This window comes from Aedes albopictus, chromosome 1, assembly GCF_035046485.1.
Source record: "Aedes albopictus strain Foshan chromosome 1, AalbF5, whole genome shotgun sequence".
In the NCBI taxonomy this organism is placed as follows: domain Eukaryota; kingdom Metazoa; phylum Arthropoda; class Insecta; order Diptera; family Culicidae; genus Aedes; species Aedes albopictus.
Window position 1 is genome coordinate 188,394,384 of NC_085136.1, and position 19,239 is coordinate 188,413,622.

At 38.8% G+C, this 19,239-nt stretch overlaps 1 protein-coding gene across 1 annotated transcript in view; it reads left to right on the top strand.

The window, feature by feature from the left end:
• LOC109423135 (mucin-3A) overlaps positions 1–10,456 on the top strand; it is a 113,779-nt gene extending 103,323 nt beyond the window's left edge. Inside the window, exon 6 of the mRNA XM_029852117.2 lies at positions 7,683–10,456. Within this exon, the coding sequence (XP_029707977.2) occupies positions 7,683–9,232 (1,550 nt within the window). The 3' untranslated portion in view covers positions 9,233–10,456. The remainder of the gene's footprint in view (positions 1–7,682) is intronic.
• The last annotated feature ends 8,783 nt before the right edge of the window (positions 10,457–19,239 follow it).

Sequence of the window (19,239 nt, forward strand, 5' to 3'; positions counted from 1 at the left end):
TAGAGTATAATTGTACTTGCCTCACAATATACAATTTCATGCAATGGCAGGCAAAGAAAGCCCTTCAATTAATAACTGTGGAACTGCTCTAAGAACACTAAGTTGAAGCGAGACAGGTCAAGTCCCAGTGCGGAGCCATAAAGAAGGAGAAGAAAAAGAGAATCAGTAATTAGATTATGTCACCCGAGCATGAGAACAAAGTTGTGGAGCTGTGTAGCTCTGGAATGTAAATTTGATACATAAAAGAATAAGGTATTGAACAGTCCTACATAAAGTATAAAATGCCGACTGACTAGATCGATTTCTCTTCGTCGTCTCTCTCTTTTGCTAATAGTCCATTTCACGAGCCGATTTTATGAATGAATTTTGACAGGAGGTAGCGTCCAATAACCCGTGAAAATCAATATCACCATCAACATTGTTGTCACTTCGTAAAATGTCTCATAACTTGATGAAAACAAAAATAAAATCATTATTCTTTTTGTTTCTATAGCCAGATGTAGTTGTCTTCTTTGTATTTAAACCAATTTTTTTTTTTTGGAAAACTCAATACACATTCTGTAATAACACAAAGTAAGAATCGATGAAGAGAAATCGAAAATGTCAGTTAGGCCCTAATGTAAAATCAATGTCGATTGTTCCTGCTTGGGTATCATCGTTGGGGTGAGAATGGATCTAAAACCTACAGTCAGAATTTGAAATACATGGTACTGCCCGCAATTTCTCCATTTTTTTGTCAAATCCAAACTATTTTGGAAGTTGATTGTGTACCCCAACTGTACACTAAAATAGCTCAATCGGATAAAGGGAGCCGTGAAATCCAGTGGACGTAAAGTGGGTAGTACCGTGTATGAGGATTTCTGACGAATTTCACAAATAGCAACAAATATTCCACAGACAAATGTAATGCGTGCGCCTTCCCGGTGTATAACGTTTTTCATTATTGTCAGACCAGACTCAGATTCCTAGGTTTGTTGTAATATTGCTCCCGAAATCCAAAGCAAACTACATATGTCGAGTGCAATCCCACTTATCAGCAGTGTAGGGACTTTGCAATTCGCAAAGCAAACCAATTGGCCGAATTCAGTTTTGCGCGCCATTTAGTTTTGCTTTGATTGGATAGCCGTTCTTGTCTATAATTCTCGCGTTTAGTATCATACAGGCGTATCTACAATGATCGATTTCTCTTCGTCGATTTTCTCTTCGGATTATTCCGGAAAATACGACCAATATTCAGATGATCTCTCGGTGTATTTCGGTGAAGGACGACTAGGACTAGCATCTAAAACAACAAAAACAACCAAAAATGATTTGCAGGCCAAGTTATTAGTCGAAGAGAAAATCGATGAAGAGAAATCGATCATTGTAGATACGCCCGTATGATACTGAGCGCGAGAATTGATTATACCCTAGCTCTCTACGGTCGACACTGGCGTATGCTGCCTTGGAATTGATTAACATACATAGAGAATACATAGTTTTTTGGAGAACATTTCGAAAGGTGAAGATTTGTTCCGTTGTCGATAATTGGTCGACAATGCCGACTTGATAACCTCTCATGAACTTATTCGCTATCACAGACACCAACTTTTCCTGACAGCTGCGGCGGGAATCGAACCCGCGCTCCTTAGCACGATGTGACTTAAAGGCTTGGATACCTTAGCCGCACGACCACCAAGCCACACGACTTGTATCAACGACCAAAATTTTCTGATGCTATAATTATGCAAGATCGTGCTTCAAAAAATTTTAAGTAGCACAGTTTTTGAGTTTTTCCTGAAAATCGAGCTCTACAGTTTTTAAAAATATGGAATTTACTCAAATTCAAATATTTTGCGTTGCGGTTAACGAATTTTCAATCTTATTGCATAAAAAGAAAGCTGATTATAATATGTTTCGATCATTTGAACATAATTTTTGCATCGAATTAGTGGGATTTGAGGTATTGGTGATTATGTAGGCCAATCTTCTTAAATTTAAGCAAAGTTCCCAAAAAATAATGAAGATTTGTATTTTTTTTTTTTCAGTAGGAATCATTTAAAAAATTCTTTCTCAACGTACCGTCGTGCGGGGCTTCTTTATACACTTTTTAATGGTTTTTCAACTTTATGACATTATAACTCCCAGAGTAGTGAATGTATTTCCACAATTTTTACAGATAATAATTGTGAGTATGTATGTAGGATGCATGCAAAATTTGAACTAAATCCATCCATAAACAAAAAAGTTGTCCATACATCAATCGGAGACATATCATATAGAACCAGAGGGGGGCTACTTTGGACATTCATAATTAAAACAAATCTGCAGTTAAAATTCCGGGTTTATTTAGAATACTACTTTGTACCAATACTGTTGTATACTATATCATACATGATTTCAATAAATATATGCGTTTTTAGGTGGTTCTGTGCTACCTTTGGTTTTATGAGCAGCGTGATATTTTAATATAGACTAAAAGGCTGTCTGGGGCCATCATTCCATTATTTAGGTGAAACGGTCATTTATATTGTATATCCATACAAATATTCGATTGTATATGCTACGTCGATACTTCTTGCACGAATTGAGCAACCCTTTGAAATTTATGAATTGCAGAAACAATGCTTACAGAGCAAATGTTCTGATACGTTATGTATATTTTTATGATTCATTCGATGTTTTTTCGCCTCCTGACAAGCAATAAAGAGTTTGTTTGAAAAACAATTTCAACCAAATGAAGGGGGAAATATTGCGTCATAATAGTCCCAAAGACATCAAACAGATTTGAACGATATTTCAAATTCAAAAAATCCATATTCAAAAGTGTCCAAAGTAGCCCCGTATTTCAAAAGTAGCCCCGCACGACGGTACAACGAAACATTAGATGTTAGTTAGTTACAGTAAAAATTTCAGTTCAATTGGAGCATTGGTTACGGAAATAGAGATGTATGAAGGGAGCAAGTTTGCTTAAAAATAGAACGAAAATCGATTTCAAATCGACTGCCTTGGCATGATGGCACGAAGCCTTTGTAAAATGTGTAGTGCTTTTGTATTTGTTAGGAATCCATTTCATCCTGGCGGTGTTGACTTTTTAAGGGTAGGTCTACTGTTTCCGGTTCTGTTCGTGTCATTCCTTATTTGTCTGTTTCCACGCTATATGACCTCCACGCTGCATTCCTCGTCACACAAGTCGTTCCAAGGACTCGTGAAGCGTTACCTCGAGATGATACGCGTACGCAAAAGCGGCATGCGCTTGCTTCCTATGGTCGTTTGTTAACTGGTGGGCGCTGAGTTTCACAAAAGTTGGTCTAAATTTCTAATCCTGACCTACATGAACATTAAGGTGCCTCTATGATAATCATATACATGATACAGGTCACGGTGGACGTACCGTGCGAGCACCATATTATAGACAGCTCCATATTCTGAACAGTCGGCTAACGCAAAATAGATTTTTCTTTTATGAAGCATATATTGATTCGAGAGTTGAGATGTTAATTTTATTAAGCCCCTCTATTATCCAATCGTCACAAAACATATCGTTTTCGACTGAACTGCGAACGTAGAGAATGTGTTAGTACATAATAAGTAACACTATGTGTTCAGAATTAGGACCTCGGCTTCTTATGGTGTCCATAATTAGGAACACGTCGTCCACAAACAAAAATATGTCTAGATCAGAGACTGGAAGTTATTATGAGATTTAATTTATTTAATACATTTAGCTAGACAACAAACACACTTGATGGCAGTGCTGAAAAATTCATTTCGTCATATCTAAATTCAACCACCTACAGCTCATTTTAGAAGCTGAACCTGAGAATATAGTATATGAACAACTTGTGCGGTTAGACCAGTTCTGCAAGAAAGTCACGGAAAAACCGCTATTTTTCGAATATTTAAGGTAAATGTCACGGACTACCTTCGAAAAATGCAAATGATATTCACCGTGAATATCATTTGGCATTTTTTAAAGGTAGTCCATGACATTTACTTTAAATATTCGAAAAATAGTGGTTTTTCCGTGACTTTCTTGCAGAACTGATCTAGCCGCACAAGTTGTTCATATACTATATTCTCAGGTTCAGCTTCTAAAATGAGCTGTAGGTGGTTGAATTTAGATATGACGAAATGAAATTTTCAGCACTGCTTGATGGTAATGTGAAGCATTATCTCTAGCAACAAGAACTTCCATTTATTTTAGTGTTTGTTGTGAGATTCCCTTAACCGTTCAGAATATGGGTACCGCACGGTACTCGTATTCAAGCTGTGTGCCAACATCAGTGCGTTCTGAACGCGGGACCGTTGATCATGGCATTTGATTAAGATGTAAGCTGCTCCCAGTTCGCGTGTATTGTCGCATCTCAGGTACCTAGATGGTTTAGCTACGTCTGAACGTTCGCCCCATGTATCCTATTCAACACATCTTTAGTATCGTAAGCTCGTGTTACTTTAGTAAATCGGCGAATGTTCGGGAACTCCCACAAAATTGTAGTTCCGCGTATCGAGCCCTATTCGTCGCTGGATTCGATGCCATTGGTATCGTTAGTTCTTGTTGACTTTCCCTTGCAACCCTCTCAGATTTGTTGAACATCATAGCGCTTAATTTCGCATATGCTTCTTCTCCGTCCAAAAACTACGTAGACTCTTATGGGGGGGGGGGGGGCGGTGTAGTGGTGTTCTGGCCAAAGTCTATGCTCCATACGAATTTCGGAAAATTTTGTATGGATAAAAGTCTACGAGAGGGGTCTGAGATTGCCCAAACAAAGCCTACGTAGTTTATGAACAGCGCCTCTGGTACACGGACCTAGGTGCCGCCCCCTGCTTTATCCGCGTATGACTAGGTGTCCAAACTATGGTTTATTGAAACCCGGCCGCTTTCATTTGGTGTTTTGGATAGTAATAGCTAGGTACACTCAGGAAAATTGCCTCATACTTAATGGCAAATATCCATGTGCCAAACCACATCCAAAGTATATGCAACCAATACTCGATTACGCAGGCAAATTAGGGCATGAATAGTATGTGCTCTAAATTGTATGAGTCGCTGTTGTATGGTGCCTCATCAAAAGTATGAGTCGCACTAATGGAAAACATTTGTTTACCCCCATTGCAAAAATCCATGTCCCGGACACATAGAAGGAATGAAGATTTTTTTCCCAGTGTAGGGTGGGGCGGGGCAAGAAGAGTTCACGGAGCAAGATGGGCCAGTGCCATTTTCGAGAGCATTACTTATGCTTTGATTATGCTAGTAATTTTTTTAGGCGACCGTCATAAATGTACAAAAGTTAAAGGGTATTTATTGAAAAATTGTTTATGTTCATTAGAAATTAAAAATAAAATGTTTTTTAGCCATTTTTATCACGAGATACATTCCATATAATCTCCATATAAACGACCGCGGGGCAAGATGGGTCACCTTCAGTTTTTACCGTATTTTTGAAGCATTTAACAGTGATTTATTTAACTCGCTTCAACCAAGCGGAATGAGGGCCTAAAATTATAACATTTTTTGCGTAAACATTGATTTTTGAATCGTCTTAAGACCAATAAAATCGTAAACTTTCTAATTTTTTGAATAAATTAATAAAATATTTACTAACAGCTCTTGTTTATTCAGTATAGACATGATGTATATGAATACAAAAAAAACGTACATATTGCCGTTTTTCGTTGAAAAAATCTGAACTACTTAAAAGGTAACCCATCTTGCCCCGCGCTCTTTTCCAGGCCCAAAATCGTTCTTTTTTTTAAGTTGCTCTTTCAAATTCTTAATTTGTATATTTTTATCTCTTATCGACTTTTAGCATAGCTTGAAGAGGTTAGAAAGAATACAAACCAATACATTTTGTATTTACAAAGTCATTATTATTATTATTTTTCTTTATTAACGAGATTTTCAGCCCTCGGCTGGTTCATCTCGTATACAAAGTCATGATGACCATCTTTAGGTGACCCATCTTGCCCCGCCCCACCCTATATGTGGAAAAGTGGGAGAAGTAATGGTGCAATCGGTTTATATCCCTTTCGTGACGAACCAGCACAATTGTGCTGTTGAGCAATAACAGTTTTGTGTAATTTTTTCAACTGTTTAGTCTTTGGTTTACCTGATGTAAATTGTTTTGATAATTGAGCCATTACTTGTACTTGCATGTGTGCAAATAAACTTTTGTTTATGTTGTGTGTGAAATTGACCACAACAAGTTAAACAAAAAGTGAGCAAAACTTGTAAAACATGAAAAAGTTTAATCTGTCGCAAATTTTAAATTTTTGATTTATCTATGTGGACAAAGCTAGGAATCGAAAGACAAGGAGTAGTTCTAGCGAATGCCAAAGAATAATTGTTGATATGTTAAAAAGACTGAGAGTTCTGGAGAGCCAAATTTGAGCAATTTGTATGGAAATTTCACTTTTTTGAGCTCCGTCACGAAAGGGATATACAAAAACATGTACCAATTCTAGTTTTTATTTGGCACAGGTACACATTAGTTCGTGGATTGCCGTTCGGTATGCATAAGGTATTAAGCGGCCCCCAGACGACATCAATATATTGTTGGTTTGAAGAAACACATCAATATATTGATGCCGTGCGAAGGCGACATCAATATATTGATGCAAATATTGAGGGAAATCAGAAAAGTTTGATTCCGCGTTTCAATATTTCCCCTCATTTCCCCTCTCAGTTCGATTGCGGAAGCCGAGAGCAGCCGAAGCGAGGTATGTTTTGTGCATGCCACCGGCATTTGTTTCGATCGGCATCATAAAAAAAATTCGACTTTTGTGTGGAGTTACTCAGTGTGGGTAACCCGGGTCGGTCTCGGTAAAAATATTGTCGAAAATTATTGACAAGAAAAATATTGACAATACTTCTGTCTTCTGGGGCCCGCTTTAGACTTTGTAAAGATAATGCGGCACAGTTCGACGATTTTTAGGCGGAATACGCTTGGTTTTACTGTAAAATTCAAAGGTTGGGAAAAAGATTTTTCATCTCGTTTCTGGTTCAAGCTACATAAATAAGGATATAGAAAGATACACCGCAAGAAGACCAGGGATCGAACCCAGAGCATTCAACGTACTAATCAGAAACGATAGCCATTAGAATACCAAGGCCGCGATATTAGATACAAAATGATACAATTTTTTTAAATTTTCTAAATATTCAGTATACTTGATTAGTTTTGCGCATGGACTGCAGTCAATTTTGAACTAAATCACATGATAAGGAGACACGGCTAATGCACAAAAACCACTATAATAATAACCAAAAGACTGTTGAGGTATGGTTACATACAATGCATACATCTGACAGGTAAGTATATAAATTAAGTTAAAAAATGCGCTTTAAAGAACTGTTGGATATTGCCACGGCAACTGTGGCTTTGCATGTTTGCCTAACAATCTGAGGCCAACAAAAAAGGTGAGTAATACATATCATTTTATGTACAATGTTATTTGCACTAAACATGTTGTACTCTATACTATTTTCTCTTTAATCCCATCACTATGTTTCCAACACTTAATATCTTTGATTTTACAATGGTTCTTCACATTATTCAAAAATGCTATGCTCAAACAAATATTTTATATTTCTTCCATATAACACACTTGTGTAGATCTGCTATCGGCATTCTTCAGATACCAAAAGAAACAAACGCAAATAGATTTTCAAAATACCTTTTCCTTCTCGCTTTTTTCAACAGGTTATCTACATTCGTCCCCTGAGGAATATGTTCAACTTTATGGACCTCAAACTCATACATACACACTTCCCAGGCGCCCCTTGGTGCCCCAATCGGTGGAACGACCCCATAGAAATGTAACGCCGACAGGAATCCCTATGGCGTCCAGGCATATCTATGGTTATGGAGGACCCCAGGTGGACAATAACGCTGGGACGTTCCAAAGAAACAACGACATGTACTGGACTTTGCAACCGCGTCGTCGGCCAATTCCCATGGATCAGCTGACTATGCGGGATGATTCGAAGCTCGTTCAGCAAAGCCCAAGACCAATCGAAGAACTGTATTCAACACCGAACAAAATCAAATCCAATGCTCTGAAAACCACTCCTACCGGATTTGCTACATACTTTTCTCCGATTGCAAAAACTAACCCGGGAGTTGAGTTAAATGATGACGTGGACAGCAGTTTAAAGATTTCTCCGATTGATCCACGGAACACGGCTCCTTTCAAAACATCTACTCCATCAAAACCGAGCGATACATTACTTTCTCCAACGCGATCGATCACTGACGAGCTTCGATACAGATTAAGACTGCAACAAGTCGGAGTGCGTTCACACGGTAACTCTCCGGTGAGCTCCGGCCGTTCGACACCGAAAAATGTGCTCGAAGCACAGGCCCCACGTGGCAGGCATAGTTGGGCTTCCAATAGCACCGACATTCCACAGACGTGCTCCGATCGACTTGGAACACCAAAAACAAGCCTTATGGACTTCAAAAAGCTTCTTCTGGCTCATGGATCGAAGTCGAATATTACATCTGGAAGTAAAATTTCGGCCGTTGAACTACTTAAAAAATCAAAATCTAACGCTCCGGTTAACCCGGTTTCTCCCGTTACAAAAACATCTGCAAACAGTAGTTTGAATATTCTAGATCTTTCAGGATCTCCGAAAACATTCGCTACAAGACGCATGATTCGCCAGGGAAACTTTGGAAATGGTTCTCCTTCGAAGCTCGGAAATACATCTAAGTTTTCTTCGAGGGGCGGTTGGCGGTACAGCAACATGCGAAGTGAGGTTATGTCCACCGCGATACCCGAAGCCCACAGTGAAGAAGATAATTCTAGTCCTAGCACATCTGCTTCTGTTAGTCGTTCACACTCGCAAAGCCGCAATACAACTCCAACAGCTACTGGTCACGAAATTCATTCCCCACCAGAGTCAGTGGAAAACAAAATTGTTGAGCAGAAAATCTCTAACATCCGCGAGAATATATTCCTGCAGGAGGATGAGAATAACTTCATGAAGGGAGAAGTAACAAGCCCAGCGCAGAAAACATCGTCTCCTGCCACGACTCGTGCTCAACTTCAAGCTCAGAGGGCAATGTTTTTGAGCAATAACAGTCATATCAGTTCGGCAACCTTCAAGGATGGGCGCTACATGGGAATCAGCAGTTTTTCAACCACTCCACCGAAACTCAATAACGAAGTCAATTATAGTGAACCCACTACACCAAAAGAAGATAATCAACAGAAACTAGCAGCACCGTCACTGGAAACTGCCCTCTAAATTTTCCCCAGAGATGCCAAATTTAAAGCACAGTGTAATGAAATTCGAAGTTGGTTTAGGGATTAACTAGTGTAACTTTGAACTATTGTAAACCTTTAATTCAGGAAATAATGTCCAGCTCATGAAAAATGTACAGCTTTCAGAAAAAAAAGAAAAAAAATCAAAACTGCAATACTTAATCCTCAAACTAAACTTTATAGAGTTGTGCGTATTAAGCAGGATCAACTAAGAGACCAACTATCAACATCATTTGAATATATATGTATTAAATGTGAAGATTTCTGATAACAGTACTATCACACCAAGGTTCCAAATTATACTCCAACAAGAGAGTAAAGCTAGCTAGTCTGGAAATGATTGTGCATAAATGTTAAACCGTCAACAGCAACAGATCGGAAATGGTGGCATTTGGGACGTGTTAAATTAACTTATTTTTTTTAGCTTCGGACAGCAAAATAGCCTGTAGCAATGAATCCTAGCCAATTTCAGTTAGACTTAGACATTATGTATCGGTCTTGTTTGCACTATCAATCTGTGAACATTTTTGCCTTATTTATTTCAAAATAAAATTTTATTGTAACAAATTAAACGATTTCCTTCATCCAGGTGTCTGCTTGTGGCCACCCTTTGTTGATCATTTATTTATTCTCTATTTAATTCGAGGTTTCATTGTAAATATATTGTAAGCAAAAGCATTAAGAAAGGCAGTGATCAAAGTGAAGTGTATTGAATTAGAAAAGGAATAATTTAATATATTATCAAATTACTATATTATATTTATATCTACAATATTACACTACTTGATATTATACAGAGTAGTGCAGAATGAAGCTAGATTTCTATAAAGGCGTGTTGTTAATATTAAATAGAAATATCTATAATCAAAGAGGCAATCTTTATGCAAGAGAAGGCTAAAAATCATAAGTTGTTCGTAAAGTATTCAACGATTTAGGACTGATTCACTATCGCAAAGTTCAGTACTCAGATTTCGTCCAGTTTGCCGAGTTTGGTTCATCAAGATCAGTAGATTTAATGTTAGTCGGTGCATCCTTATTTTCATTTCCACTATTTATGCTCCCATTGTTTCCCCGGACTCCATTCAGTTGCATTTATCATTTTAATTTATTTATTAGTATTTGGTCGAGCATTATAAGACATTTTGTTAGGAGATAGCTTCAAATGTGCTTTGACATCCGAACGAAAAATAAAATAAACAAAAATATACTTCCTGACAAGTTTTTTGCATCCGATATCCAAAAATACCTCTATGCGTTTCTCTATGCACTAAAAAAAGCGCTAAAAAGGTGTAATGAATAGTGCCGGATGTGTTTGCTAAAAACAAGGGTGAACATGAAGCAGGAGCATATGCTCGGAAGCAAGGAAAATTTTGGTGGAAATATAGGAGAAGAAACGAGTAAGTATTTCAGGTAACAAGTACGCATGGGATTACAAATCTATCATAGAGTGAAAAACATACGCACACTCAAATTTCCATCATAAATCACTCATACGTTAACAAATCTCATGCGCAAAATTTTAATACGTATCACGCTCTCGCGAGTCAAGCACCTAAATCTTATAAAATGAATCCGTGCGACATGCATTGCATTTCGAGATTGATCCTTTTTTTCTTAACCACTTTACCTAATTTATAGCTCTTTTGTCCACTAGGGCAACTGGCTTCGTGGTCGTGCGGCTAGTATCACCAAGCATTTGGTCGCATTGTGCTACTTAGCATGGGTTTGATTCTCGCCGCAGCTGCCAGGATAAGTTTTCGGCTGGGCGTTCCATGCTAATCCGTTGTCTAGTGCCGTGCTTCCTTCAAAGAGCTAAAATAGCTTACTGGAAGCATTGAACGTGCCCGTGTCTTAAAAAAATCTGATGAAAAATTGCAAGTTCCAGGGCTGGGATCGAAACCATGACCATCCACTTATGAACGAATGTGTGACCACTACGCCACGGGCCCCGGCATGTATTGCATTTGTATATATCATACAATTCTACATAGGGTCTGGGACCATTTAGGAAGTGGGACTTTTTTTTCATAACTCAATCGATTTTAAACCAATTGACATGAATTTTCGAACATCTCTCTTCTCTTCTCTTCTCTTCTTGGCGTAACGTCCTCACTGGGACAAAGCCTGCTTCTCAGCTTAGTGTTCTATGAGCACTTCCACAGTTATTAACTGAGAGCTTCCTCTTCCAATGACCATTTTGCATGCGTATATCGTGTGGCAGGCACGAAGATACTCTATGCCCAAGGAAGTCAAGGAAATTTCCTTTACGAAAAGATCCTGGACCGACCGGGAATCGAACCCGTCACCCTCAGCATGGTCATGCTGAATACCCGTGCGTTTACCGCCTCGGCTATATGGGCCCTGGGGAGTTTTCGAACATATACTGTGCGTATCTCATCGTATCTAAAAAAAATCAAGTCAATTGGTTCAGAAATGATTGAGTTATGGCAGCAAGCGCCCAAAATACAGTATGACCCATAAAAAATGCGAAAATTTTCAAAGTCATCGTTCCCCTACTTCGAACTGATTAACCTTGCATGTATCTATTGGATAGTATAGTAGAGCCATTTATCTGATAATGGCAAAGAAACATAGACTGATTTCATGCATATACCTTTGGAAATATAACGTTGAACATATGGATGTCGAAATCGTCCACGCGCCAGAGGCCGTTTTTAAGGATATAGTTTTCTTTCAATTGCTTTCAATCACATTCAATCGAATTTTATTTTCAAAATAGTACTTTTATGGCTGGATAAGGTCTTTAGGAGTTCGTTCGTTCGTCGGACAAGAACGAAAAAAATACTAACTTATAAATTAAGAGACATTTTCTGAAAATTGAATTATTTGACAAATGATAATTTTTAGAAAATATTATGTTTTAAGCATGAAATTGTTTAAGTACTTAGAATTTGTATTTGTACCTATCATAAAGGTAGGCTTAGATGCCTTTATCGACAAAAAATTGTTTTGAAAAATGTTCAAACAGTGTTAAGTTTTTCAATATGTAGCACCTTTTTTAGTTTTTGTTTCCTAAACATTTGAAATTATTTTTAAAATATTGTTCAAAAAAGGGCGTAATAAAGAGTACATATTTCTTCAAGGTTTTCATGTGTTAAAAAGTTTTAATCTTAGTTCATTTTGCTCTGAAAATAGGAGGAAAACTTGATTTTATTTAGAAATTGTTAACAATTATAAGGTATCCCATATACGTAACCAATGCATATTTTGACAAAAAAATTAGAGGTCCTGTATGACAATGTATCCTAATATGTTTGGATTAGGATACAATATATCCTAGTATATTGTATCCTAATCCAAAAAAAGTTTGATTCATTAGGATTATTTCATTAGAAATCATCAAATACCGCAAAAAGCCGGGGCCCGTGGCGTAGTTGGTCACACGTTCGCTTCATATGCGGATGGTCATGGGTTTGATTCCCAGCCCCGGAACTTGCAATTTTTCGTCAGTTGCTCTTTACCGAGAGCGGCTGACACTGACCCTCTTCTGAGCCCCATGGCTCAAACGGACCCGAATACCTGGACATCGACGAACTGCTACTCATAATTGACCCCCCCAATCGGACTGGAAAGGAACAACGGCCATCCATCATCCTTGTGCTCATCATTCTACCATGTGTATAGAGTAGAAAAGTTAAAGCAGCAGAAAGGCAACCAGTTCGATAAAGAAAAATAGAATACATCTAGGCCCTGTACAATACTGTAAGTGCAGCTGTCAATTGAAATCGCTCACGTAGTGCCCTAGTGGACAATAGAGCTGTAAATTAGGTTAAGTGATTAAGAATAAAAAAAAATACCGCAAAAAATGGAATTTCGCATACTAGTGTAGGTAATACAACAAAAATTGTGACAGTTTCTAAATAACGTAAGTTTTTTTTTATTCCTTGTTGGGTATATAAGTCACTGCGACCAGCTTTTAGATCTATTGTGACAAAACCTAAGTTTTGGCAAGAACAATCTGCTTCCTGGTAGTAAGCATTTAGCATTTTGGTTTGTTTTTTGTCAAAATAAGTAATGTTGTTAATCCTAGTTTGCAACAACAAAACTAACTCAGTTGTTTCAATCAAAGCGAATAATTTGGAATAATTAAATTATCAGTTTGTACAACAACCAGCCTTCCGGTTGTTTCAAACTTTGCTGTTTTATCTACGTGATGCTATCCGCTCTTATGTTGCATCAACTATTCTGTAATATATTTGGGACACCGCGACTTTTCCTAAATCTTAAACAAGGGAAGAAAAACGCGTTATCTCAAAACCCTCACGATGCCTCAGGATTGAAAATCATGTTTACCACTTTCGGCTGACAAGGTTCCAGGTGAGAGGAAAATCTGAAACATATCTTCGAAACTTTTGGAGAAATTATCGATTGTTTATGATTAGTTATGATTCCGTCCAGAACATCAAGACTTGGTTTAACAGGCCTTCTTCTTCTTGTCGTAAAGCTGAATGCTTCTCTTTTTTCATTCAATTCTCTGTCAATAATATTTTTTCGCACGTTGTAAAATGTCCAATATCTGTTAAGAGACGCACAATCCGACTTGATTGGTAAATAATTAGTATTCTAATTAACTACTATACACAAGTTTGGAGGTGATTGGGAATATAATCGGGAGTTACGATCTAGTTATATTCTTAAGTGAAAATTGTCAGTGACAGAAAAATGAATTAATAAGTAAGTAAATTCATTCACCAAAATTAATTTTATTTTGATCCCTCAGTTGAGAGTTTTCAAAATTCACGTTGAAATTCACTCATTGAAAATGAAAATGACTCAGAGTTCTTACATGACATATAACACAAATTTACATGATATATCATGTAAACCATCATAACTGGAACACGGTGTGTTTGTAGAGCAACTTGAAAACCAAACAAAAAAGTAAGCCTGATTTTTTGCCATAACAAAGTACAGATTTTCTTCTTTAATTTTAAGGAAAAGTCGAAAACATCTGTCGGGGGTTCTAAAGCATTTTATTTTTTTGGTGATTGTCACGAAGGATAGGTCTAATAAAATAAACAATGTTACATTCCTTTTCTGCTGATTCGCTTCACAGGCATGGAATCAAAAAAACAATGTATGGAGGTTTTCTTTGCATGCCTTTATTCTAAAACTTTGCAGAACATTGGCTTTAATATTTAGAAAGTATGGCTGAAAGAACAGAGTACTTATTGAAAATGTGTCTTAGCACAAAAATTAGGCTGTCCAGCATAAAGCCTAGGAAAAAACATTTTGAAAACTTTGATTTGAATAGTCTCATAAGTTTGCATATGATGTATTAAAAGCTATTTAAAGTGTAATTTGAAACCTCACACCACGAGAATGCTATATCTTTCGAAAAATTAACAAATAGTTTTTGTAATCAAAATCACTGCGCCACGTTCCCCTAAAGCGTTACCCTCGCAATTTGATATTTAGATTAGATCTTGATCATTATAAAATGGTAAAAATAAACATGTATACTCAAAACCACGTTCATGAAATACATAATAAATACTTTCAGTGAAAAGCTACATATTGGCAGTGAGCGTGTTTTCCTATCATGTGTTAGTCTAAGTAACTATTAAACGTTTGAAAAACAAGTTTTCACATCAGTACCTCCAACAATGACTCAAGGTGCTTAGAATTAAGTATTTTCATAAATCTATATATACAAAAATGCAGTGGCATACCTGGGACCGCGCATAACTGGCGAACGGATAGTCCGATTTGGGTCGCCTAAGTTTTGTTTCGTTAGTTTTCATCCAAGAAAAATTTATGAGGCAAAAACATGGGTGTTTGATCTCGCATCAGACTCCGGCGTCGTCGTTGGCTGTTAAGCGCGCAGAGCAGTATTGAAATAGTCCGCAACAGCCCATTCACTATTGTGTTGTATCTTATTCATACCTAGAAGTAAATGCCTAGAGCCACGGTAGGCATGGTAAAGCGTGCTGCCGTGCTCTCTGTTGCTTTATCTGTCCGTACTGCTTCCCCTATAAAAGGGAAGCCCCAAAATGTATTGATTGTTAGTGTGTTTCATCATATCACTGCCGAGTGGAGCACTGCCACTCGGTAGTGCGAATAAATCGTAGTAAATCGAATCAGCGTTATTTCTTCTCCGCCGCCCGGTGTCCCGTCGGTTAGAATTAAAAGTACACAGCGTAGGGCCGTAAAGACATCCTGGCCGAAACATTGGTGCCGTGACCAGGATGGCACTTGGAGTGGACCTCCGGACGTCGAGAAGAAGCCACCGCTATTCGCCGTCGGACTGTTTGATCGGATCGTGTCATCGGACAGCAATCAACACACTCCGCACCACGATTGGATTGTCAAGCGTCCCAGTCGAACCTGCGCTTCCCAGCCGGATCCGTGTATCCCAGTCGGACAGCCTGCCGTTCCAGCCGGACCACGAAATCCTGTCGTCGTGTCAAGCCACAGCGCATCAATGGGACCCCAGCGTCCACTGCAGGGCGCGCGAACCAACGCCCTGTCGAATCGTACACCCGTCGGACCCCGAGTGTCCCCCCTGCAGGCCGCGAGCGCATCATCGCCCTGCCAAATTGTTCACCTGCAAGGCCGAAGCGTCGACTTGCCGGATCGTCAACCCACCGGACCCCTGCGTCCACCCGAAGGACCCCCTGCGTCCACCGTTGGGCCGAAGCGCCATTCATTTCGGACCGAAGCGTCATCACGGGCCGCAGCGCCATTCCATGCGGACCCGAACATCACAATCAACTGCTGGTAAGAGGGAATCTGACCTGCCACTTTGCGCAGCCAGGTCACACTTTCGTCGAAGCAAAGATCTCCCAGAACCCAGCCCAGGAAAGTGTCGAAAAGTGCCCGGATTTCTGACTCAGCACTCGGCGTAGTCTAGTCACGTTGTCGTCAACAAGAAACTCCTGTCGGCCAGACACAAGAAGGAACGAAAATGCCACAAAATTCATCATCCAAATCCAAATAAATCAACCGGACCATATCATCAACCAACTACCTAGACCGAGCTCGTCGTCGAGGAGCGAACCATCCTCGACCAAAGCCTACCTGCAGCAAACAGCGAGCGCATCATCGCAACCCGATCACGATCACCCGAATAGCCTAGCAGCCCGATCGTACCTACCTAACTGCAGCGCCAGATCAACCTTCGCCGTCGTCGTCGAGTGAATTGGAAAACGGTCGTTTTCGGGCGGGAGTATGTTTGATCTCGCATCAGACTCCGGCGTCGTCGTTGGCTGTTAAGCGCGCAGAGCAGTATTGAAATAGTCCGCAACAGCCCATTCACTATTGTGTTGTATCTTATTCATACCTAGAAGTAAATGCCTAGAGCCACGGTAGGCATGGTAAAGCGTGCTGCCGTGCTCTCTGTTGCTTTATCTGTCCGTACTGCTTCCCCTATAAAAGGGAAGCCCCAAAATGTATTGATTGTTAGTGTGTTTCATCATATCACTGCCGAGTGGAGCACTGCCACTCGGTAGTGCGAATAAATCGTAGTAAATCGAATCAGCGTTATTTCTTCTCCGCCGCCCGGTGTCCCGTCGGTTAGAATTAAAAGTACACAGCGTAGGGCCGTAAAGACATCCTGGCCGAAACAATGGGAAAATCGAGAGTTTTTGATAATCGGGTTTTCATACATTTTGAACGGGGACTTGGAGGCTTGGCTAGGGACTTGAAACGTCAAAAAACGCAGTAGGCAAGACATAGTTTGCCGGGGACAGCTAGTCTACGCATTGAAGATTGAGTTTGAAGATTCTTTCAGGCAACAAAACTCAAGAACGGATGAACCGATCAGTATGAATCTTCCACGGTTTGGTTCGTATTCGTGGTGGCTGTGTTTATATGTACAAAAAGTTACGAAACATCACTAGAAAAGTAAGAAAATTGATAAAGTACTGATTTTTTATGAGCTGGGAAGGAAATCAACATGATCGAAATGAAATCAATCTAGAGTGCGGTGACGTTATGAGCTCAACAGTTGTCAAGCCACCACAACTTGGCAAGACAACGTTTGCCGGGACAGCTAGTTATTATATAAAAATTATAGATATTTTGCTAGACTTTTGCTTCTGAGCTTAGTATTTTAAAATACGTTTAACATTTTTGCTATTTTTTGAAAACCATTCAACATATTGCAATGAAATTTTCACACAGTCAACTATGCATAGAGTAATGCGGGGCAAAAGTTAGCACCTAATAGACTTCGCCCCATAGTGGGGGCAAAAGTTCGCATTATGCGGGGCAAAAGTTCGCACCTTGTACAGGGTAGTTTATTGATGTGATGTTCATTTATTTCATGTTAAATCATGTTCGTCCTTTCACTCTAGCTATGAAATCTGTTTCTTTTTGTTCCTAGCATTACGGCCCAACTGGAATACGACCTGGTGTTCAGCTTTTGTATATAGTATATTTTATGAAGACTTCCACAACTATGAACAAACGGAGATGAACCAGCCCCTGGCTGAAAATCTCGATAATAAAGATAATAATAATAATAACTATGAACAAAGAGCTGTTCTTTCCTGCGTTACTGAAGTTGTCAAAATACATTGTGAATTAATCATAGAGATACGTGTTGCACAAAATACATGATCGGAAATCAAATATACAGCAAAACTATTGAATGGGATCGTAATCTAATCTTATCCTCGTCAGTATGAGATGAATTATAACTGTGAATTTACAAAAAATGCTATGAAAGACCCCGGTGAAGTAGATGAACATGAGACCTTCACAAACATACGAAAAGACACAACGAGGATGACGAAGAAAATGTTTTAAAATGCTTTTTTAGCCATTCTTCATTTCTTGATTTTAATTGGTGAACATCATGTTTGCCATACAATCGATCTTCTTACAAAAATAAGTTCAAACCCTCTGCCGGAACGATTTCAGGGTGCATACTACACATATTATACATATATAGCAGTTTCCATATGAAATCATAATTGCTTCAAAGACTCTGTAATTATATTGATGTACTAAATTCAGAAATCTAGTGCGCACTTTTGCCCCACTGTCGAGGTTTTAACAATGTCCCTTTCTGCAAGAAGCACTAGTAGAGTAATGTTGGACAAAAGTTCGATCCTAGTTGAAAACTCAGTTTTTCTCAAAAAATCGAAACAGATAAAAATATATAAATACCGTGAGGTGATTTGGCCATTCATGAGCTAAACTTTTGCTGAACAAAGTTACGCCAAATGCCTTTTCTATTTTGTGTTACAACACTTTATGGATGTGTGCGTCTTATTCGAACTCTTACCCCACCACTGGGGCAAAAGTTCGAATCTAGTGTTTGTGGAATTTTGCTAACCGTAGCACACTATTTTGACACTTTGGTAATAGAAATACCTGAAACCAATTGATATTTGATGTTGGAACACTTTAACCCTTATGTGGCCGGCAGGGTACCCGGGTACCCAGCACCCATTTAAAATACACGGTGTAGAAAAAAGCAAAAAGTTTGCCGGCCACATAACGGTTAAAGCTTGATCTGGATTTTACACCAAAATGTGGAGCGGACCTGGTGTGATGGTTAGAACACTTGACTATCACGCCGAGGACCTGGGATCGAATCCCACTCCCGACAAACTGTCGGGAGTGGAAGTAAAGGGAAGTAAAGTGTGGGTCCCGAGATGAACTAGCCTAGGGTTAAAAATCTCGTTAATACAGAAAAAAAAATTTACACCAAAAATTAGTGGTTTTCCGCCGAATTCAGATAAAACAACATATTTTCAACTTTGATCGAATTTTCTCACAAATTCCATCATTTTCAGAGATAATATGTACATTTTGCAGAATTTTTTTTTTACCTAAAGTTGCCACATGACTCGAACTCTTGCCTCACAATTCGAACTTTTGCCCCACTATGTGCAAAATATGATTTCCAAATCGTTTTTACAAAAAGTTATACATGCTAGCTAAAGCATCTTCAAAATATACCTAGTCACGCCCCAAAATAAAAGACCGAATTCGTTTTCATTGCAATACAAATCCATG